Genomic DNA, 17,745 nt, shown 5'->3' with positions numbered 1-17,745 from the left:
CAGGTGGGTGATTTTTGGGGATGCAACGGCAAAATTTTATCAGAAATGAGCGATAACCTCGAGAGGGTGGAATGTGCTATAAGTTATATGACGCAGGAATTGATACTGCAGATCAGAAACACGGCAGAATCAGGTTTTACGGTGCAATAAACACGCAGGAACCAGCTACGCACTAGCTCGCCACAGGTACCGACGCCGCAGGTTGCGCGGTCGATGTGATTTCCGTTGGACGTTGCGCGACGTCCGACAGGAATCGAGGGGGGTGGGGGGTGTTTCAGAATTTTTAACCTCCGGATATTGAGCCAGAAGAATGGGTCGGGCAGTCTCTCGGTGCAAGGGCGTTCGTACAGGATCTCGCGGTGGGCCGTGCCCCGATTTGGCCCGACTTTGCCGAAAGCGCGGCGTCGTCCCTCTTCCCCGCAGACACGACGGTGGACCCGAGCCTGCAGGACAAACAGCGCCAGCTGAAGAAGGCCCGGCTGGCAGATGGCCTCAACGACCGGCTCTCGCACCGGCCAGGGCCGCTGGAGCTGGTCAAAGGAAACATTCTCCAAACCGATGCCTCCTTCGCGCAGGCCATCAAGGGTGAGCCCCGCCAAAGGCGCGTGCATTGCAACGTTGGCGCGGCATCGGGTCGGCACTTTGATGGACTAGAGTAACTTTATATGCTCTGCTTGCGGAGATTTGCAGTGGCGTAAAACTCCAGGTATTGCGGGACACATGGCCCTTGCTCTTGTAGGAAATTCGACGGGCGCGACAACATGGAGTTGGCCACGCATGCGTCCTCACGCATCCCCCAAGTCCCCACGTCTGCTTGTATACGACCGCTTTAAAATGGCACTTGCATTATAAAAAGAATGCAGTTACACGTGTCTAAGTGGCACTCACAGTGCCAATGGTTCGAGAAGCTTCCTGCACGTCAAGCTTTGATACAAAATCTACATTTTGCGAACGCGGTGTGAAAAATATATCCCCCCCCAAACGGGACCCTCCACGAGGCCGCTTTCCTTCAAGTGCCATATTTGGAACGTCTGACCCTTTCTCTGCCAGTGAGGAGTTTGTGGTTATAAGTCCGGTAATACGACGAGTTTTGAAGGGGTCGGAACGGTGGAGCGTAGGTGCAGATATTGGTGGCACCGACACATGTACAAAGGGGAAGTTTCTCGTCGTCGTCGAAACTAACGGAGATAGAGGAACCACTGCGTGGCAAAGAACCCCGTCTCTTTCGTGCGTCTGCCGTTAAACAGTTACTACGAAATTTACCCGGCCTTTAGCGTAAAACATTTATATCGATATTTGAACCACTAGATGGTGCCGAATTTCTTAAAGAGTGTGTCGTCCACCGATCTCCATCCGATTGCCAATTGAACGTCTGCTGACTACCGTCTTTTCTCCCGCAGAGGGCCAGATTCCGTTCCGGCGGACCTGCGAGGGGGAGAGCCGCAGGCACCCTCCCCCGTCGCACTTCCTCATCGACGAGGACAGTGCGGGCAGCGACTCGCTCGTGCCCTCCCCGGGTCGGGAATCCAACGAGCAGTCGCAGAGCAGGTGAGGCCGCCTTCCCCACTGCACTGGCCATTAAGCTGTCCGTCTGCTTACACGCTCAGTCAATGCCCTCGAGGTGTCGGCTCTGTGAAACCGCATGCCGGATCTGGAGCAGGGCGCTACCAATCGAAAAAGCATATGCCCGTGCTCTCGCTTTGCCCCTGCTTTTATTTAAAGTGAAATCTTAATCCTGCAGATAAACTCGGGAGACACGGAACATATTTTTTGGGGATGTGCAAATGCTGGATTTCGAGTGTAAGACCTATTCGAAGTGGAAAACGGTTTTGGTCAAATATTTCCTTATCGAATATGAGATAGTTTCTCCAAGCCTTTCAGCACCGATGCACCATACTTGAACGAGAGCGCAGCTTAACTTGTCGTGGTTCTTCCTAAGCTTCCACTCATCCATTTCGAAGCTAATTTTAATGTAACTATTTATGGACTTTGGCCTCAGAATGTCCAATGCTTGTCAGAAAATTGAACCTATAGAGATACCCAGCTGCACCTTAATGAGGGGATTTGTGCATGTTTTTGCTCTACGGTAATGTTTATGCAATCTCGAAATAGAAAAAAAAAAAAAAAGAAAAGAAAAGACCATCTTGAATGATTTACGTGGGTTGTCAGGGCATCTCTGCCTAACACATACTCTTGCATAATAGCCACAGTTTAATTCTGAAAATTTTACTGCAGTGTAGATCAGGGAGTTGAACCGGTCATTATTCCAGTTCGGTTTGGGTTCAGTTGAACACCATGGTGCAGATATCAACATTCACAAAGTTAACGTTTCTTTTTAAATATGCCAGGTGCACTGTCTGTTTTGAAAGTGTGCTTTTCTTCTAAGCACGCTACTGCGGTATTTGTACTTTTCAAAGTTTTCACTGCGGCAGGCTAGCGTCATTGAGCGCGCTTCTTACTGAGCACCAGTGCGCTGCGCAAAAGCAACACCTGCGGAAGCTAGCTTCGCGGGTGTTGCTTCTCTGCGGTGCATTGGTGCTGCCCTGATCAACACTTTTAAAAATATGAATATCGCAGTTCATCTCTAAGCAAAAATCGAATGGCATGTTATTCGAAACAGCATTTAGAAAATTCTGATATTTTCACAATCCTAGACTTTCTTATTAGTGAGCGAAAGTTGGCGGGGTTTGCTAGATGTAATGGGATGCAGCTAGATGTAAATACGCTAAATTTAGCAAGCGTGGGACAGTTTTTCTGCGATGCTTTGTTTTGTAACTTTACACTCATGTTATGGAAGCCAACCTTATAACGCTTTGCTTTCGTTTTTGGTCAGAAAACACGACAGACTTGCAAGTCTAAAGGTGCCGACCTAGGAGTGCCACCTGTGAGGGGGTAAACAATGACCAAGGTCACGACCTTACGACGGCGAGCATACCCAACGTCTGCCAAACATTGTTTTGGGCTTTTTGGACTGGATTGTCTCCCGCTTCCCAAGATAGCTGTAATGTTCGGTATTGAAAGAACACTTTCATTTGTCTTGTAATGAGCTACATTCTGGTTTTGGAACTTTGTGGACTTTATGCTAAGGCCAGTCTTGCTCCCCCTCCTTCTCGGCTCTTGCAGCTTGCCCTCGATGGACCTGTCGGAGTCGTCGTCCTCTTCCACCCTGCACGAGGGCTCTCCTGGGTCGGCCTCCGGAGCGAGTCCGCGGTCGTCGCCTCCCGTGGCGCCCGCGCCACCCCCGGCACCTCTCGGCGGATCGGCGCTGGCCGCCGCATCACTGGCTTCCCTTTGCGCCTCCCACCAGGTGAGCACGTCACGATAGAATCGTTGCTAAAGCTATCGTTTTAGATGTAAAATATGTCTATGCTCACTGATAAGGTCAGAACGGTAGGCCATCTCTCTTTAATGCTACATGTCCAGCATCTTGCCACACTTTGGCTTTGTGGGCATGCTCGAGGCTTACGAGACGACCAAGCGTCATCCAAAGCAGGAAGCTCGCACTGGATGTGGAACAACTGAAACTTCTCCCTGGCTTTCTCATTCTGTCAGTGATTATAATGGAGTTGCCGTACGCAAGACGCTCCTATCAGCATTCGAGTGTTGAGCCAAAATACCGAAACGGTCCTACTAGTGTGGGAGCGTCTTGCCTTTTACATCGACGTAGCCCTTTGCGCTGGCATAGGCTAGAGCCACTAAACAGGCCACATTGACAGTATCGACACTCTCCGACTGTCTTCTGGACGTTGGCACTTCGTGCCCTAGTGCGTGGCGGGGTACCGTTAGAAAATGTTGCTTCCATGGCTTCAGATACGGTGTCGGAAAACTCGGGCAATACTGTTGCGCTCTGTCACACACAGTTTGAACGCTTCTGGAGAATGCAAAAGCGGTCCTTGCGATTTCAGGTGAAGCTCCGGATAACTGTTAACTATGATTTTAAGCAGCAGGGTAACCGAAGCATTGTTATTCTGAAGTGAAGCTTACCTAGTGGCTATAGCTCCAGTCTAGCCGTCCATACCACGGGGGAGGCTAAAGCATCTTTTTCTGTCACCGCGTTTAGCTACAGCAACAGCAGCAGCAGCAAGTCGTAGCCACGACCACGGCCGCTCTGGTGCAGCCGACGCTGCAGCCGCTGCTGAGTGCCGCCACGGCGATGACGGCGGCACCGACGGCTACGGTGTTTCTGGCGGGAGCGACGGCAACGGTGGCACCGCCCTCGACCACGGCGGCGCAGCCGCAGGCCGGTGGTGGCAAGGCGGCACGCAAGAAGTCCAAGTCGAAGGCACAGCCAAAGACTCGCACCATCAAATTCCACGAGTACAAGGTGAGTGTCTCGGCCGTTTCGCTTCCTCTCCTGTCAGTGCGAACTGGTTTGAGGGTGGTTCACACTTGCAACTGGCTTACGACCGAGTGCCTTAAAACATCTTGGGATCCCTCGTGACGAGGGAACATGTTGACGCAATCAATCAAGTAACTGTAGAACACTTTGCGTTTCCACATATAATAACGCAAAAGCATTTTATGCCCCATTATGTGAAAATCCGGTGGTGGCGGCGGCGACGTGACCGAGCGATGGTGTCAAAAATGGCCGACGACTCAAAGAGTAAAAGCGCGTCGAAAATGCTCGGATTGACGTCTAGTTTCTCAGGGAGGTTCCTGTAAACAAAGCAAATTGATGGCTCGGGTTTCCAGGGTATGAGACGAGCACGCTTCCCCGACGCCACGGCGGCTTTACGGTTCTGGGTGACTAAAGGTGTGCCTAGTGCATGCGTTATTGGGCACGTTACGGCGCAGCCAATGGGGAGGAGATGGTGCTACGTCATAAGCGTATAAAATGAGCGCACTGCCTCCCGCGCGTCACTTTTCTGATTTGTTTGGTGCTGTGTCTTCTTAATGCACGCCTAAAACATCATTTGAAAACATTTCACCAAAGGGACTAGAATGCTTTTGCATTCCCACACGTAAGCAGTCTTAAATGTGTCTGCCAATTGTTTTCTATTTTTTGCGCGCATCGTCCTTTTATTTTGGCTCGAAAAACTTTTGGCAATGTTATAAATGACCGTTTCTCATAAATAGTATGTACATTTATGAATGATGCGAGAACTGCGTTCTAGTAAAATGCAGTTCCAGGGTCACCTCATAGATGGCACCTGCATTGCAGTGTATTCTCTCGTAGTGAGCAAATGCAAGTGTTTGAATGGGCCTTAAGGTTTGGTTTGTCTTAGTCTATCCTATTGTATCGAGTGAGACAACCTATCCAGAACGCAAGTTCATCCACTTCTTGCACAGGAGTTGCAACGATGTCAGTTGGCCGAGCCCTTCTTGTCTGATTGAAAAAAAATAGTGGGTAGACTTCGAGGCATCTAGCATTGAGGTTTACCCACTGTCCTTTCGATCGGAGCCTATCAGAGCGTGGCGTCGTTCTGACGTCACCCTGTGCAAGAAGCGGATGACTTGCTCTCCATATTATGTTTCCCAGTTATTTTATGTGCCTATTTAACTTTGCCAGAGCCAGAAAGTGAGCTCACAAATTGCCCGAGGCGATATCCGTACCGACTCTATTTAAGCGGCATCGGGCACGGGTAACCTTAGGGCCTCTGGTACTTTGCGAATATTCTCGGGACCTAGTAAAAACCCACGACCATCCTCTAAAAATGGCGTAAGACGTGTCGGAGGTCTCGTCAACGTTTTATCCCATTCTGTGTTACCGGTGCTGACTGCGGATGGCGCTCGGAAGAGTGTTTTCCTCTCTTTGAAAATTCTGCAGTGTGGATCGTTTAGTTTTTAAACGTGAGTCTCGTTACTGCTTTGGGAATATATTTTGTCAGATTACGTAATGCGACTTTCAACATACCCTACCCTCACAAGTGCCCTCCGCAGTTGGAGAATTTCTCGGAAATTATGCCACTGTCTGGTTGCTAGGTGCCAACAGAGACATAGTTTGGACATTTTTTAGTGTCACGACAGCCGTACGCAAATGTCGACTTCGATTCTCCGAAAGCTGCGGATTCTCCGTGGCCCTGGCTGCGGCCCACTCTTAGGCCCACGTGTCTCGCAATATCCGCGTCTAACTGTCAACTTCAGTATTTCCCGAGCCAAAGATTCTTGGTGGCCCGAGGGTCGGGCTGTAACTCGTCCCAAATCTGGCATTACTACCTAGAAACAAAAGGTCGTGGAGCCCACCCAGTTCACGTGAAGATAGAGGACCAGCGAGACTGTTGTCTTTACGACAACTGTATGGCTATACGATTTACATATGACTGCAATGAAGTCACGTACACGACTTCATTGCTTAATTGTCTTTATTTAATTCTTAGCGACTAAAGTGATCATTGTCTTATGGTCACTATGGTAAACCGCCATTGGTTGTATTTTGACTTTGGATACGTTATTGCTAACTGTGAAGTCGATACACGTTCTGGTATACTTGTTGGTATACGACTATTCTAGGTTTTACAGCGACTTGGGCTCTTTATCAGCATTGTGGTAGGGAAAAAAAGGAAGGTTAAATGGGCGCGTTCTGCCCTCAGCCTGGTCACAGCGCACTTTTAGCTGAGATAAGCCAGTGACCGTAGGTGATAAAAAGGGATCAGGACCACACTATCTAATGATGCCAAGGAAGGCTGACTCACGCAGGTTGCCCCCTCTTTTACAGGGGAGGTGTTACGGGCTAGTTTCCCCAGGATCGTGTCCCCCGCGAAGAAATAAAGACACCGAGCTATGGACACCTACCGCCATCTGTGAGCGACGGCGGCAAGCCACGTATCTGGTTGCCTCCGTTGCTCCTAGATGTGGGCAGCCTTTCCACTCTGGCAGAGGCATATATTGGGAGAGTCTGGCCAGTGGGTGAGGCGACAAAGGCGTTGTAGAGGAGAAAAGTGAAGGAAAGGGAGGAGAGTGCCGAAGGAGCGAGAGAGAAAGAAGGGAGCAAAGAGGAGACGACCGCCATTTTGACACAACGCTGTCGGCGCGCCGGGCACTGTTGAGGCTATGCGTCATCTGCTACGGGCTTATTTCTATTTCTCCCGAACAAAAGGTTTGCTTTCAAACATGGAGAAACTTTATTCGTTAGCTCTTTAAGCCACCGAGGAATAACACTATATCATTTTCTTGCCGTAGCCTGCCAAATAAAAAAAGAAAACCGAAATTTTGATGTCGATGCCATGCATTCCGCTATGATTTCCGCCGGGCGAATGAATAAAAATGGCGGCCCTCCCGCTTAGCTGGGAGCAGCCAGGAGTTCACGTGCACGCGCTGATGCCTCTCGTTTTGCGCCGCAAGCTGACTTGCTCACTCGGGAGGAGGGCGTTTTGGCAGCGAGATTAGACTGGCCAAACTCTCCCCATATACGGCTCTGCACTCTGGCTTGCCGACTTGTGGCCGGCCATTGTAGAGTTCCGCTGGTCTTCCTTCTTCACCAGAGTGCAAAGGCTGAAAGTTTTTTTATTTTTACTTGCCATGACCAGTCGGAATGAAGGAGTGCTGTTTAAACGGGAGTTATTTTTGTTAACATCCATGGATACATTTTTTTCAATCCTAGCACAAATCAACTTTTTTCCAGAAATATTTACTGCGAAGCTGTTACAGCTTTGGTGTAAATATTTCTGCAAAAAAAAAGTTGATTTTGAAAAATGCCACATTTACATCCACCAACATGTAGAGCAGGGGTTCTCAAACTGGGTTCCGGGGAACACAGGGGTTCCACGAGCTGGTCTCATGGGTTCCGCGAACACCCATATTGCAACCCCCCCCATGCCGCAGGGTGCGCGGCAGGACCATGCAAAGCGCCTTCATCTCACTTTCTACTGACATCGCGATTGATATGGCGGGGATATTGGGGAAGCAACACAAGCAAAATTGTCTACAATTGTGCATCTGTTGCTTTTCGGTGGGCAAATATAGAGAGAGGGGGGGGGGGTAGGGTTCCACGACCGTTTTTGAGGCTTCCTGGGGTTCTGCGAGACCACAAAGTTTGAGAATCCCTGATCTAGAGAGTATTCCCTAAAAGCTAATTTTGTATACACTAGATAGTTATTTTTTATGAATTAGTTTCAGTCCAGCAATGCTAAAGAAAAGGTAGAGGTTCGAGCACTTTGAATGCTTTTTTCTCCGTTGCACATTTTGGCATAAATTTCACTTTAATAAAACTATTGTTTCAGTATGAAACTATCGAGAGAGTTAATATTTGCGGCTTGTGTGCCGAAAATTTATGGAGCCGGTTACCATGTACTTAGATTTTGTATTTTCATGTTCAGGTATTCCAGTATGCATTCCACCAGAAAAATATGTGGTTATCAACACCATTTCTCAATGATACCGTAAAATGCTGGGCAAGCGCCCATTGAAACTTTGGAGATAATTGCAAAAAAATGGGGGATGGGCGCTTGTCCAGTCATCAATTTTACACATAAACGTACCGTGCGTATTCACTCGGATCTTACAAATGTGGTAATGGGCGCTGAATGTGGAATGGGCGGATACGCGGGATTTTATGGTAGAATCATTCAGCAGATTACAAGCAACAGTATTGCTTTACTTCATTCTGGGGGTTATAAAATTGGTTCACAGGGCTGAAACTTTGCATGCCCACCTTCTATGTGGCTACAAACATCGCCTGCAAATATCACACCGACGGAGTGAGCGGCTCAAGAGTTGACATTCCCAGATAGTGTCCCCCCTTAACTAGAACAGGCCGCTCTTGGCCTGCCAGGCCCTCGTTCCACGGCTCGTTACCCAACGCATGCAACCGTCGTCTTCCACCCGTGCGTGCCTCGTGCGGCGGCAGCAGTCTTCCCGGAACCGCGGCACAAAGCGGCGCGATGGGAGCCCGCGATACGGGGTCGGACGGCCCGTTTGGCCTCGATTGCGCTTGTGACCCGCTTCCCGCACATCCCCTCTTTTTATCCTTCTTTATTCGTGTTGCCGATGTCTTTCTGCCCGCGTTCGTTGCCGGGTCCCGAGAGATTATTTCGAGTGTCCTGTCAGGTCCGCGTGCCAAGCCGAGGAAGTGGGCCGATCCGGCGCTCATTACTCGGGTAATGTCGCCTCGGGGATTATAGGGCCTCCTCTCTCCCCTCCAGCCCCGTGTCTGAGCAGACGGCATTGTCCCTGCGTCGGTATCTTGGGAGTGGGGAGTGGACCTGGCGCCTTGCCAGGAGGGCGTCTCGTGGTGCTCCGGCCGAAGAGAAGGCGGCCGTGTTTTCCTCCCGCGTGCACGCACCCGTCGGTATCGTGACAGCCCGGAGATGCCGAAGGCTCCCGTCGCCCCGCTCAGACGGTGGCCTTGCCACCGCTTAGGCGGGCCGAGGTCACCCGGCCTTCGTAGGCCCCCCCGGGAGGAAAGGCCCACCTTCTCTTACGCTTGCCTCTGCGTTGTTTCGAGGCCCCCAGTGCGCATGGCACGATCTTCCACCGTCTCCGGTCCCCGTTCGGGGAAGGTGCGGTTTTGTCCTGAAATAGGTGTCGCCGGAGCGGCTTTATGGGCCACACTCAACGAGCGTCGACACTCCGTCTCCCACCGTCTCGTGGGGTCTGCCATTTTGTTGCGTGAAGAGCAGGTGAAGGAAGCTCGAACTCGCTCGCGAGAGCGGCATTGTTGTCCATGTTGACAGATTCAACGAAACTACTGCGCCACCGCGCTGCTATAACCCACCGCGGTAACCAGAGTCTCGATCTCCTAAAGACTACCGATATCGACTATTCACGCCTGATGTCACTCTCTACGTCACCTCCGTTTTTGGAGGCCCAGAAATGAGGATGAAGATAGTTCAGTTTTGATTTCTTCAGTTCTTTCGTATGCACAGAAATACGCGTCACAAATGTCTACAAAAAATTAGGCAGCGTGCTGGGTTCCCAACAAGCCGAAAAATGCCATTTAAAAAAATTAAATAAAATCGTCTTATCTCTTTAAACAAGGAGTCTTTGCCATTGCAACAAACAATCATACATACATAATTTTATTTGTAGTTTTTAACATATTGCAATGTGGGCCCGCATAAGCCAATAAGGCTTGTGCAGGGAGCATGGCAGGTACACTCAGGTAAACACACATGCAACAGCTGCAATGAGAGCAAGGCCCAACTGTATCTCACTAACATGAGCAATGCAATATAAATGTAGTGAAGTTGTCTTAATGTACATTTGTTATCAATATGTATTCCCCTCGCTAAGAAATTCTCCCAGATGTGGTTTCTCCGAACTTGGCACGTATGTAAATGGAACGGTTTAGCCAATTGCGCAAAGTGTCTCCATTCCTAGGAGCTGAAAGGAATGAAATTACCAGAAACTCTAATTCCCCGGAATGGAGTTGGAGTGGAATGGGGGGGTACTCATTTTTTAAATTGCTAGGCAATATCCTTTTTTTTTTTTTTTTTTTTCAACATTAACAATATGCATGATTTTGTGTTTTTACTTTTGGTTAAAACTGGCCATCCTGTTGCAGCTTAGGCCTGCGAAATGGGTTTCTGAAACAGTTCTTTTAGTTTTTTCTGGGATGTCATAGTTTTGCCAAAACCAAATTCAAACACCTTGGTTTGTGATAGTTATTTGGCAACTTGACGTGTAGAAGTGAACAGCACAAAGAAGACAAGGATAAATGAAGGTACCGATACTACAAGGAGGACTACCTTGGAAGATAGCACTAACCTATGCTATCTTCCAAGTTAGTGCCGGTACTATTTGTGGTACCGTGCATTCATTCGTCCTTGTTCAATGTGTGTCCTTTAGTTCTATTTGGCAAATTTCAACATCCCTGAAAGGAACCTTGGAACATGGTTGAAAATACTCTTCAAATGAGGATACTGCATATCAAACTTAAGTTATAAGGACGATGACACGAGGGCAGCTCCCTTTATTTACTTGTGCCCCTATCTGTTCTTTGTGCTTTGTATATCTTATATGCTTAACCAACTAGTCCACCTTAGTGTTTTAGTAGAATATACTACATAGTGTAGCCACTTGTAGTATAAGCTGTGCCACTCGAACATACACTTCTTTCTTTAGAATGTTAGTGCTGCTGTTGAGAATCTTGTCTCAATTGTTATGCGGGTACAGGATTAGTTTCTGGAACACAAGATTCACCATGGCAATCGTTAATTTTTATATTTAGAATGCCATTTTTCTCACTTTATATGCTACCAGGGATCATTTTGATGGCTTCACAGTTGAGAATAGAAGCAGTGTCAATCAATAAATCGATGGTTTTTATTACATTAAGTGCATCTTACAGTTTACTGGAAGATCATTGGGCTTGTAGCCAATTTGGCTAGTTTTTTTTGCCCATTTCAGTAAAATATTAAGATGACAGTCGCTGCTGATGAAAATGTCGAAAATACATAGCAATCAACAAAATATCAGGTTATGAAATAGTTACATAATGTAAAAATGGTACACATGAAATACATAATGGCATTCATGTTTTGACAATGATGAAGAATTACAGTGTGATAAGTAAATGAGCCTCAAGGTGACCGTAGACGTATCCCGTTTAAAAAACGTGGAACTGTTAAAGTTGCACGAATTTGTGACTGAAGATGGTAAAGTATCCAAGATTTTAGTACTGCAGAATTGAAAAAGTTGCCGACCACATGCATAATGACTTAGGGGAATGTTAAAGAGTCCAGATGTGCTGGCCCTTATTAGTCGACTGCCCCGTTTTAGAATGTTCAGTGGAAGAGGATTATTTCGCTTCAGTATATTACATATTGGCCACTCCACGGAATCTTGCGTTGTTTGAGGTGTCCAGTAAACTGTTTGCGAAATAGCTCTGAGCCGTGTTCAGAAAGTCGTCTGTTCCATCTCCCTGGCAGGGTCCACCCAATGCCCAGAAGAACCACGCAACGGCGTCCAATTCTGCCGAGTCGTCCTACGAGCTCCTGCTGCAGCAGCAGCAGTTGTTCCTCCAGTGGCAGCTAGAGTGGCAGCAGAAGTACCCACAGATCCTGCTGCCAGCCACACAGGTCAGTGACCCCTCTTTCCGTCACCCTTCCCTCGTCTTCTCGCTCAGTATTAATACCTAGATAAAGCCGTAATGCCGAATGTTTGGCATCACCTGGAGAGGGCCAATGTGAGGCACAGATTGTAGAGCTCCTTTTAACGAAATCGTTTTGCTGCCTGCTAACTGGGAGTGGTCCAGGTTGCTCTGCTGTCGACACGCGATGGCAAAAAAGCAACACATAAAGGTGAAAGAGTGCATGAGGGAGAAGGAAAAAGGAGTAACGCCCATAATGTCAAGAGTGCAGTGGACGCCAGGAGCTCATGTCGCCAGTCGAGTAATGCCAAAAGCGCATCATCGCGAATTTTGACGCCTTTCTTTGAACATTTCTTTGAACTTGGGATAGTTATTGCATGTGCATTAAAAAGTGCATGCGCCGGAGGAGGGTGAAGATGTCACTAGCTTCCTTATTCACGGGCCTCGAAAGATTCGACACGAGTGCTGTGTCGGTGATTGGTTGGAACTGATGTATCCAGTCTCTGCCCCTCGCTGGTGATGCCAAACATTCAACACCACGGCTCCGTTATCTGGGTGGAGGTGTCGGAATGCAGCCTATTGTCATAGTGAGAAACTAGGGCTGGGGGCCTATTAGAGAAGGTAACCCTCTCATATGTCGATTAATATGCCACATCGATCTATAAAACACGACTGGTTAACTGGTTAAAAGAAAATATTGATTGCGATCGAAGCAGTAATTGAATAATTGGAAGCTTAGGAAACCCACTGCCTGGCCTGGCCCTAGGTTAAACCTATATTGCCGCATTGGTCCGTCGTGTTTTTGCAAACAACCCAAGCTGCCTCGCTGTAGCTGCCGACACGGGCAACGAGGATCCCGCATTCTAGCGCACAATGGGCTTTACAGTGATGTCTGATGGGTTCCTACCAACCCCTAGGTTCCCAGGAACCCAGTTTAAGAACCTCTGCTCTAGCTGTTAGTGTTGGGGTGTATGAACCGCTCGTTGAGACTGGTAGCTGACGTGTGTGGGTGACGTCCCTTTCTTCAGAAGCCCCTGGCTGCCCCCTGCGAGGCTGTGCAGGCTCCCGTAGGACACCTGGGCAGTCCTCCTCCCCCGCCACCCCTTCCTCCCGTGGCACCCTCGCCACCCATTGCCGTGGCAGCCACAGTGCCGGAGGCACCCCGACAGCGGTCCAAGCTGGAGGACATGAAAGGTCAGGAGCCCTTCTGTGATTATGTGGCTGCCTCGATTGGGCCAGGATAGGGCAAGCATTCTACTTGGGCCAGGATTACGTCAATGTCCTAATTGGGCCTTTCATGATTATATGATGTCCTAATTGGGCCTCTTATGACTACATAATGCCTTAAATGGGCCAGGATTGTGTAAATGTCCTCATTGCGCCTTTCATGATTACATAATGCCCTATATGGGCTAGGATTACGTAAATTTCCTAATTGGGTCTGTTATGAACACGTAATGCACTAAATGGGCCAAGATTGTGTAAGTGCCCTAATTAGGCCTTTCATGATTATATGATGCCCTAAATTGGCCTTTCATAATTACGTAATGCCCTAAATGGGCCAGAAATATGGAAATTTCCTAATTGGGCTTTTTATGATTACATAATGCACTAAATGTCCCAGTTGGGCCTTTCATGATTATATGATGCCCAAATTGGCCACCATATAATCATGCTGGATGAGCTTTGGCGCGTAAAACTCCCAGCTTTCGAAATTGATTTCGGTGAATCTCTGGCCTCTGGGGGAAAAGAGGGAGAGAGAGGAGTGAGTCCCCTTGGACCTCGTGTGCAGTGAGTGACCTGAAGGCGGAGCTGAAGCGGCGCAACCTGCCCGTGTCGGGCTCGAAGCCGCAGCTCATCGAGCGGCTCAAGCCTTTCTCGGACTTTGGCTTTGTCGCCCTGGGCTCGGGACTGGCGGACCAGAGCCCGGCCTCGGTGGAGCGCACCGACGCCTCGGAGGGCTCCCCCCAGTCCCCGTCGCTCTCTGCGGACCTTCACGACGGGTGAGCTTCCCACATCCCTCGAGTCTTCCAAAGCAACTCCAGTCAATTCCTTTCATTATAATGGTTGATCATACGTCAAAAAGGAGCCATAAATGGCTCTAATTAATTTGCTTTCCAGAAAATTCTATACGACCACCCAATGTGTGCTGACTGACAGCACTAACTGCTGCATTGTGGAAAGCATGTTTAAGGAGATTAGCCTTCAGCCAGTGTGCTCTACAATTTCTCTGGGCTCTTTGCTTTCAGTGGAATTGATGCAGGGGACGTATGTGAGATGGGGCTTTGGTGGAACAATTGTGAGAGATGTTGCATGTGTTAGAGAGGGACACAGAGACGTGCTTCTTTTTTTGCTGAAACGCTCTATCGTAACGGGAGTGCCCGTGACTGCACCTGCGGCGGAAGAAGCGAAATTATGTATGCAAACTGATCCATAGAGGTGCGGACAGCGCACGAGGATGGAACCTTGGGCGGCGGCAGTGGGGAGGCGAGGGAGCATGTCCGCACATCGCGACCGTGTGGGTATTTTGCAAAGGAGCTTGCAGGACGAGAGGGATAGAGGGAAGGGAGGAGGGAGGGGAGGGACGAGGAGTGGGGTGGAGGGAAGGGAGGTTGTTGTAAGAAGGTACGTGGATGTGGCAGGAACGATGGGAAGGCAAAAAAAAAGCATTCTCCTTGTGATTATGTGGGTTTTTCGGAACAGCAGAGGCCTACGGGGAGGGAGGGAGGGAGGGAGGGAGGGAGGGGGAGAGGGGAGAAGGGAGAAGAGAAGGAAGAGGGGGGACCAAGAGAGAGAGCCTTGCCATGTGTGAGAAACGACGGTGAGAGGGAGAGCAGTGCCTCTGCTCCAAAGTGAGGTCTTGCATTTGTACATGCAGCTACTGCTATGAAAAATAAGTATTATTTGTGCAATTGTTCTTGAAAAATCATCGCAAACTTAAACTGAAACCTTATTTACGGCGGGCAACGTTGCTCCCATGTCGTCATGATCATGCTGAACCATATGCCACAGATGTCATGTAGTGTGCATGCGGGCGGCAGGACGCAAATGTTGTCTTTTCCACCAGCCCCGCTCCACAGTCTGTTACATTTAATGGAGCCTGTCGAACTGCTTCTTGGTAACAATTGGCTTGAGGATCAGTCTTTTCTTACTGCTTTTCCAATCGACGTGACCCTGACGTTGGTCACGGGGTCACGAAACAACAGGAAAGGCTGCAACAAAGGGTCTGGCTCTCTTTCGACCAGCAATCCGCCTTCGGTTGTGCTGATGGAGGTGGACGGCGCCCCAGACTCGGTGCAGCAGCAAGGCTCTCCTGCCGAGAGCACCAACATGGCCGACGCGGAGCTGTCCGCCCACGAGGAGGACCTGCTGAGGCTTCAGCAGCAGCGCATCCAGGAACTGCAGAGGGAGCTTCAGAGGTACAGCGGCAAACCTCGGTTGCTCGTGCGTCTTGAGATAAACTAGCGACTTGTGTTGATGATTTTTTTAAAGCCAACGTAGCACACTTCACGTTGCATTTCGTTTATTCCGAAATAATACAACCCCTGGCTCTTGAGTGTAGACGGCGTTTCCAATCGTCCACTTTTTCCAACGGGTCTGTGGGGTTTTGCGAAAGGATAGACTCATCCAGTGACTTTCTATGTGCTGGCTTCTTTGAACCCACGTCCATATGTTAGGTTCTTCGAGCGATCTGATTGGCTGACTCTTAATGTTGGCAGTGCACCTCTGGTGCTTCAATTTGTCACTAGGGAGAACTTTCCCACAGTATGAGGGAAAGATTCCAGACCAGGTAGTCTAAAACCGTGGCATCGGCCATCGGAGACATTCAGGCCGTCTAGTCGCCTACACATGTTTTCTCTGCATGTTGCCCATTTTCTCTGCATGGTCTTTTCTGCGTGCATCGAAGTGAAGATGAGTGTTGGCATTGCACAGGTCCCAGCTTCAGCTGCAGCACCAGGTTCCATTCAGCACGTCCCCACTGACGAGCTTCACGCTGACGCTGACGCCCTCGGCTCAGGCTACAGTGACTCCACCCGCCACTTCGCTGCTCAACGGGTAGGTGATTTGTCGCGACGTGCTTTGTTGGGGAGCTTGTCGAGAAAATTATAGTTTTGTGTTTTTGTTCTTGAATTTTTCGAAAATCAGGACAACTGTTACCGGAGTTCTGCCGACTGCCGTAGCTGACACGAAGGCTCTTCAGCGGCAGTTACTGCAGCAGCATCTGCAAAACAAGATTCAGCAGCAGCAACAGCAACAACAGCAGCAACAGCAACAACAGCAGCAACAACAACAACAGCAGCAACAACAACAGCAGCAGCAGCATCAGCAGCACCAGCAAATGGTTCAACAGAGTGAGTTCTATTTTCATAGAAAGAAGTGGAAGGCAAATACTTGTTTCTTTTTGGGAAAAGGGGGGAGGGTCGTGGCTATCACCTGGGATGATTTCTGACCAGTCTTTTTTTGGTAATGTAATTTTAATGCATACTGGAATCTCGTTGATATGTCTTTCACAGGACCTGAAAAATAAAACATACCATTTGAATATCGTATTATCCAAAACAAGTTCCAAAAGGTCATAAAATATGCATACGCAGTCGACGTGCATTAATTTGACCTATCATTTAACTTGACACTGTTCAAGAGTCCTGGCAAAAGCCCATACATTTCTATAGAAAAAATAAACTCGTTATTTTGTTCTTGAAATTTAAAATAGCAGTTAATTTGACTGGCCACGCCCGTCGGCGAAAAGCCTGATTTCAAATACTGATGTGCGCGCCAAATTATGAAGATAGAGATAAAGAGAGCACGTGTTGAGACACGGGACATGGCTGGGTCTCAACAGAAAACAAGAATTGCAACACCGCTGTGGAGCAGCGAGCGCTGCTCCACAACGATGTTGCAATGGTTGCCAGCGGCACCGGCTTACACAATTGTTACAACACCGCTGCGGAGCAATGACTGCTGCTCCGCAGCGGTGTTGCAACGGTGACAGCTGTCGCTGTTGTCACACCGAACACGCAAAGGACATATGCAGCCATCGCTGTGCGGCGGCTCACTACAAAAATGTTAGCGCATTTGCGCTAACATTTAACAGTATCCGGCGCTAAAGTGCCGGATACTCAGAATTTTGCACGCATCTTTTAATTAGACTTTCGGATAATTCGACCCGATTTCGCATGTTCCACCAAGGTCGAATTAACGGAAGTCGGCTGTACAGTGAATTATACGCTCCAATCCCAGAGGCAGTGCAATGGCACCGGTATTTCCCTGCCTCTGGGATCTGCCCACATAGCGTGAGGTTTTTTATTTTAATGCAACAGCCTTAGAGCTTGTGTGGCAGAAAAGCCGACGTCAGCGGAACGGGAAAATCCTTTTTGGTCGATAGGGTCATGACATCACAGCCATATGACTGCGCGCGTGAATTTTAAACAACCCACAACACTTGCATGAAACGCGACATCATGCGTGGAATGAAAGTGAAAACATGACATGTAGTACAAATTAAAGGTTGCCACATGTCTCAGATGATTTCTCTTCAAAAAGTGATTCATTTGCCTTGAAGAAAAAATTTGAAGAATTTTAGGCGGGATTCGAACCCACGAGCAATCGAGCAAGTGTCCAAACAAGCCTTTAGACAACTGGCAACAATGATGCAGCAGTGTGAACGGTGCATTTTTGTTTGTTATATAATCTTTGTTCGGCTGGCCCTTTGTAAGCAAATATTGTATGCAACGACGCAGGCGAAATGTCATTACGTAGCTTATGTGGTGGCTCTA

The 17,745-nt window shown here is 48.7% G+C and overlaps 1 protein-coding gene across 2 annotated transcripts in view; it reads left to right on the top strand.

Annotated features, from left to right (window-relative positions):
- LOC8037775 (myocardin-related transcription factor A) overlaps nucleotides 1-17,745 on the top strand; it is a 238,807-nt gene that overhangs the window by 210,047 nt on the left and 11,015 nt on the right. For both annotated transcript variants that reach the window (XM_040499811.2, XM_029993258.4), the window contains 10 exons: nucleotides 424-585; nucleotides 1,401-1,548; nucleotides 3,124-3,307; nucleotides 4,061-4,324; nucleotides 11,808-11,957; nucleotides 12,997-13,162; nucleotides 13,761-13,971; nucleotides 15,214-15,387; nucleotides 15,902-16,024; nucleotides 16,115-16,320. In XM_040499811.2, the coding sequence (XP_040355745.2) occupies nucleotides 424-585; nucleotides 1,401-1,548; nucleotides 3,124-3,307; nucleotides 4,061-4,324; nucleotides 11,808-11,957; nucleotides 12,997-13,162; nucleotides 13,761-13,971; nucleotides 15,214-15,387; nucleotides 15,902-16,024; nucleotides 16,115-16,320 (1,788 nt within the window). The remainder of the gene's footprint in view (nucleotides 1-423; nucleotides 586-1,400; nucleotides 1,549-3,123; nucleotides 3,308-4,060; nucleotides 4,325-11,807; nucleotides 11,958-12,996; nucleotides 13,163-13,760; nucleotides 13,972-15,213; nucleotides 15,388-15,901; nucleotides 16,025-16,114; nucleotides 16,321-17,745) is intronic.

This window comes from Ixodes scapularis, unplaced genomic scaffold (genome assembly GCF_016920785.2).
Source record: "Ixodes scapularis isolate PalLabHiFi unplaced genomic scaffold, ASM1692078v2 PGA_scaffold6__148_contigs__length_123643588, whole genome shotgun sequence".
Classification (NCBI taxonomy): Eukaryota; Metazoa; Arthropoda; class Arachnida; order Ixodida; family Ixodidae; genus Ixodes; species Ixodes scapularis.
Note: the sequence above shows the minus strand (reverse complement) of the source record. Positions and strands in the feature narration are given on the sequence as shown.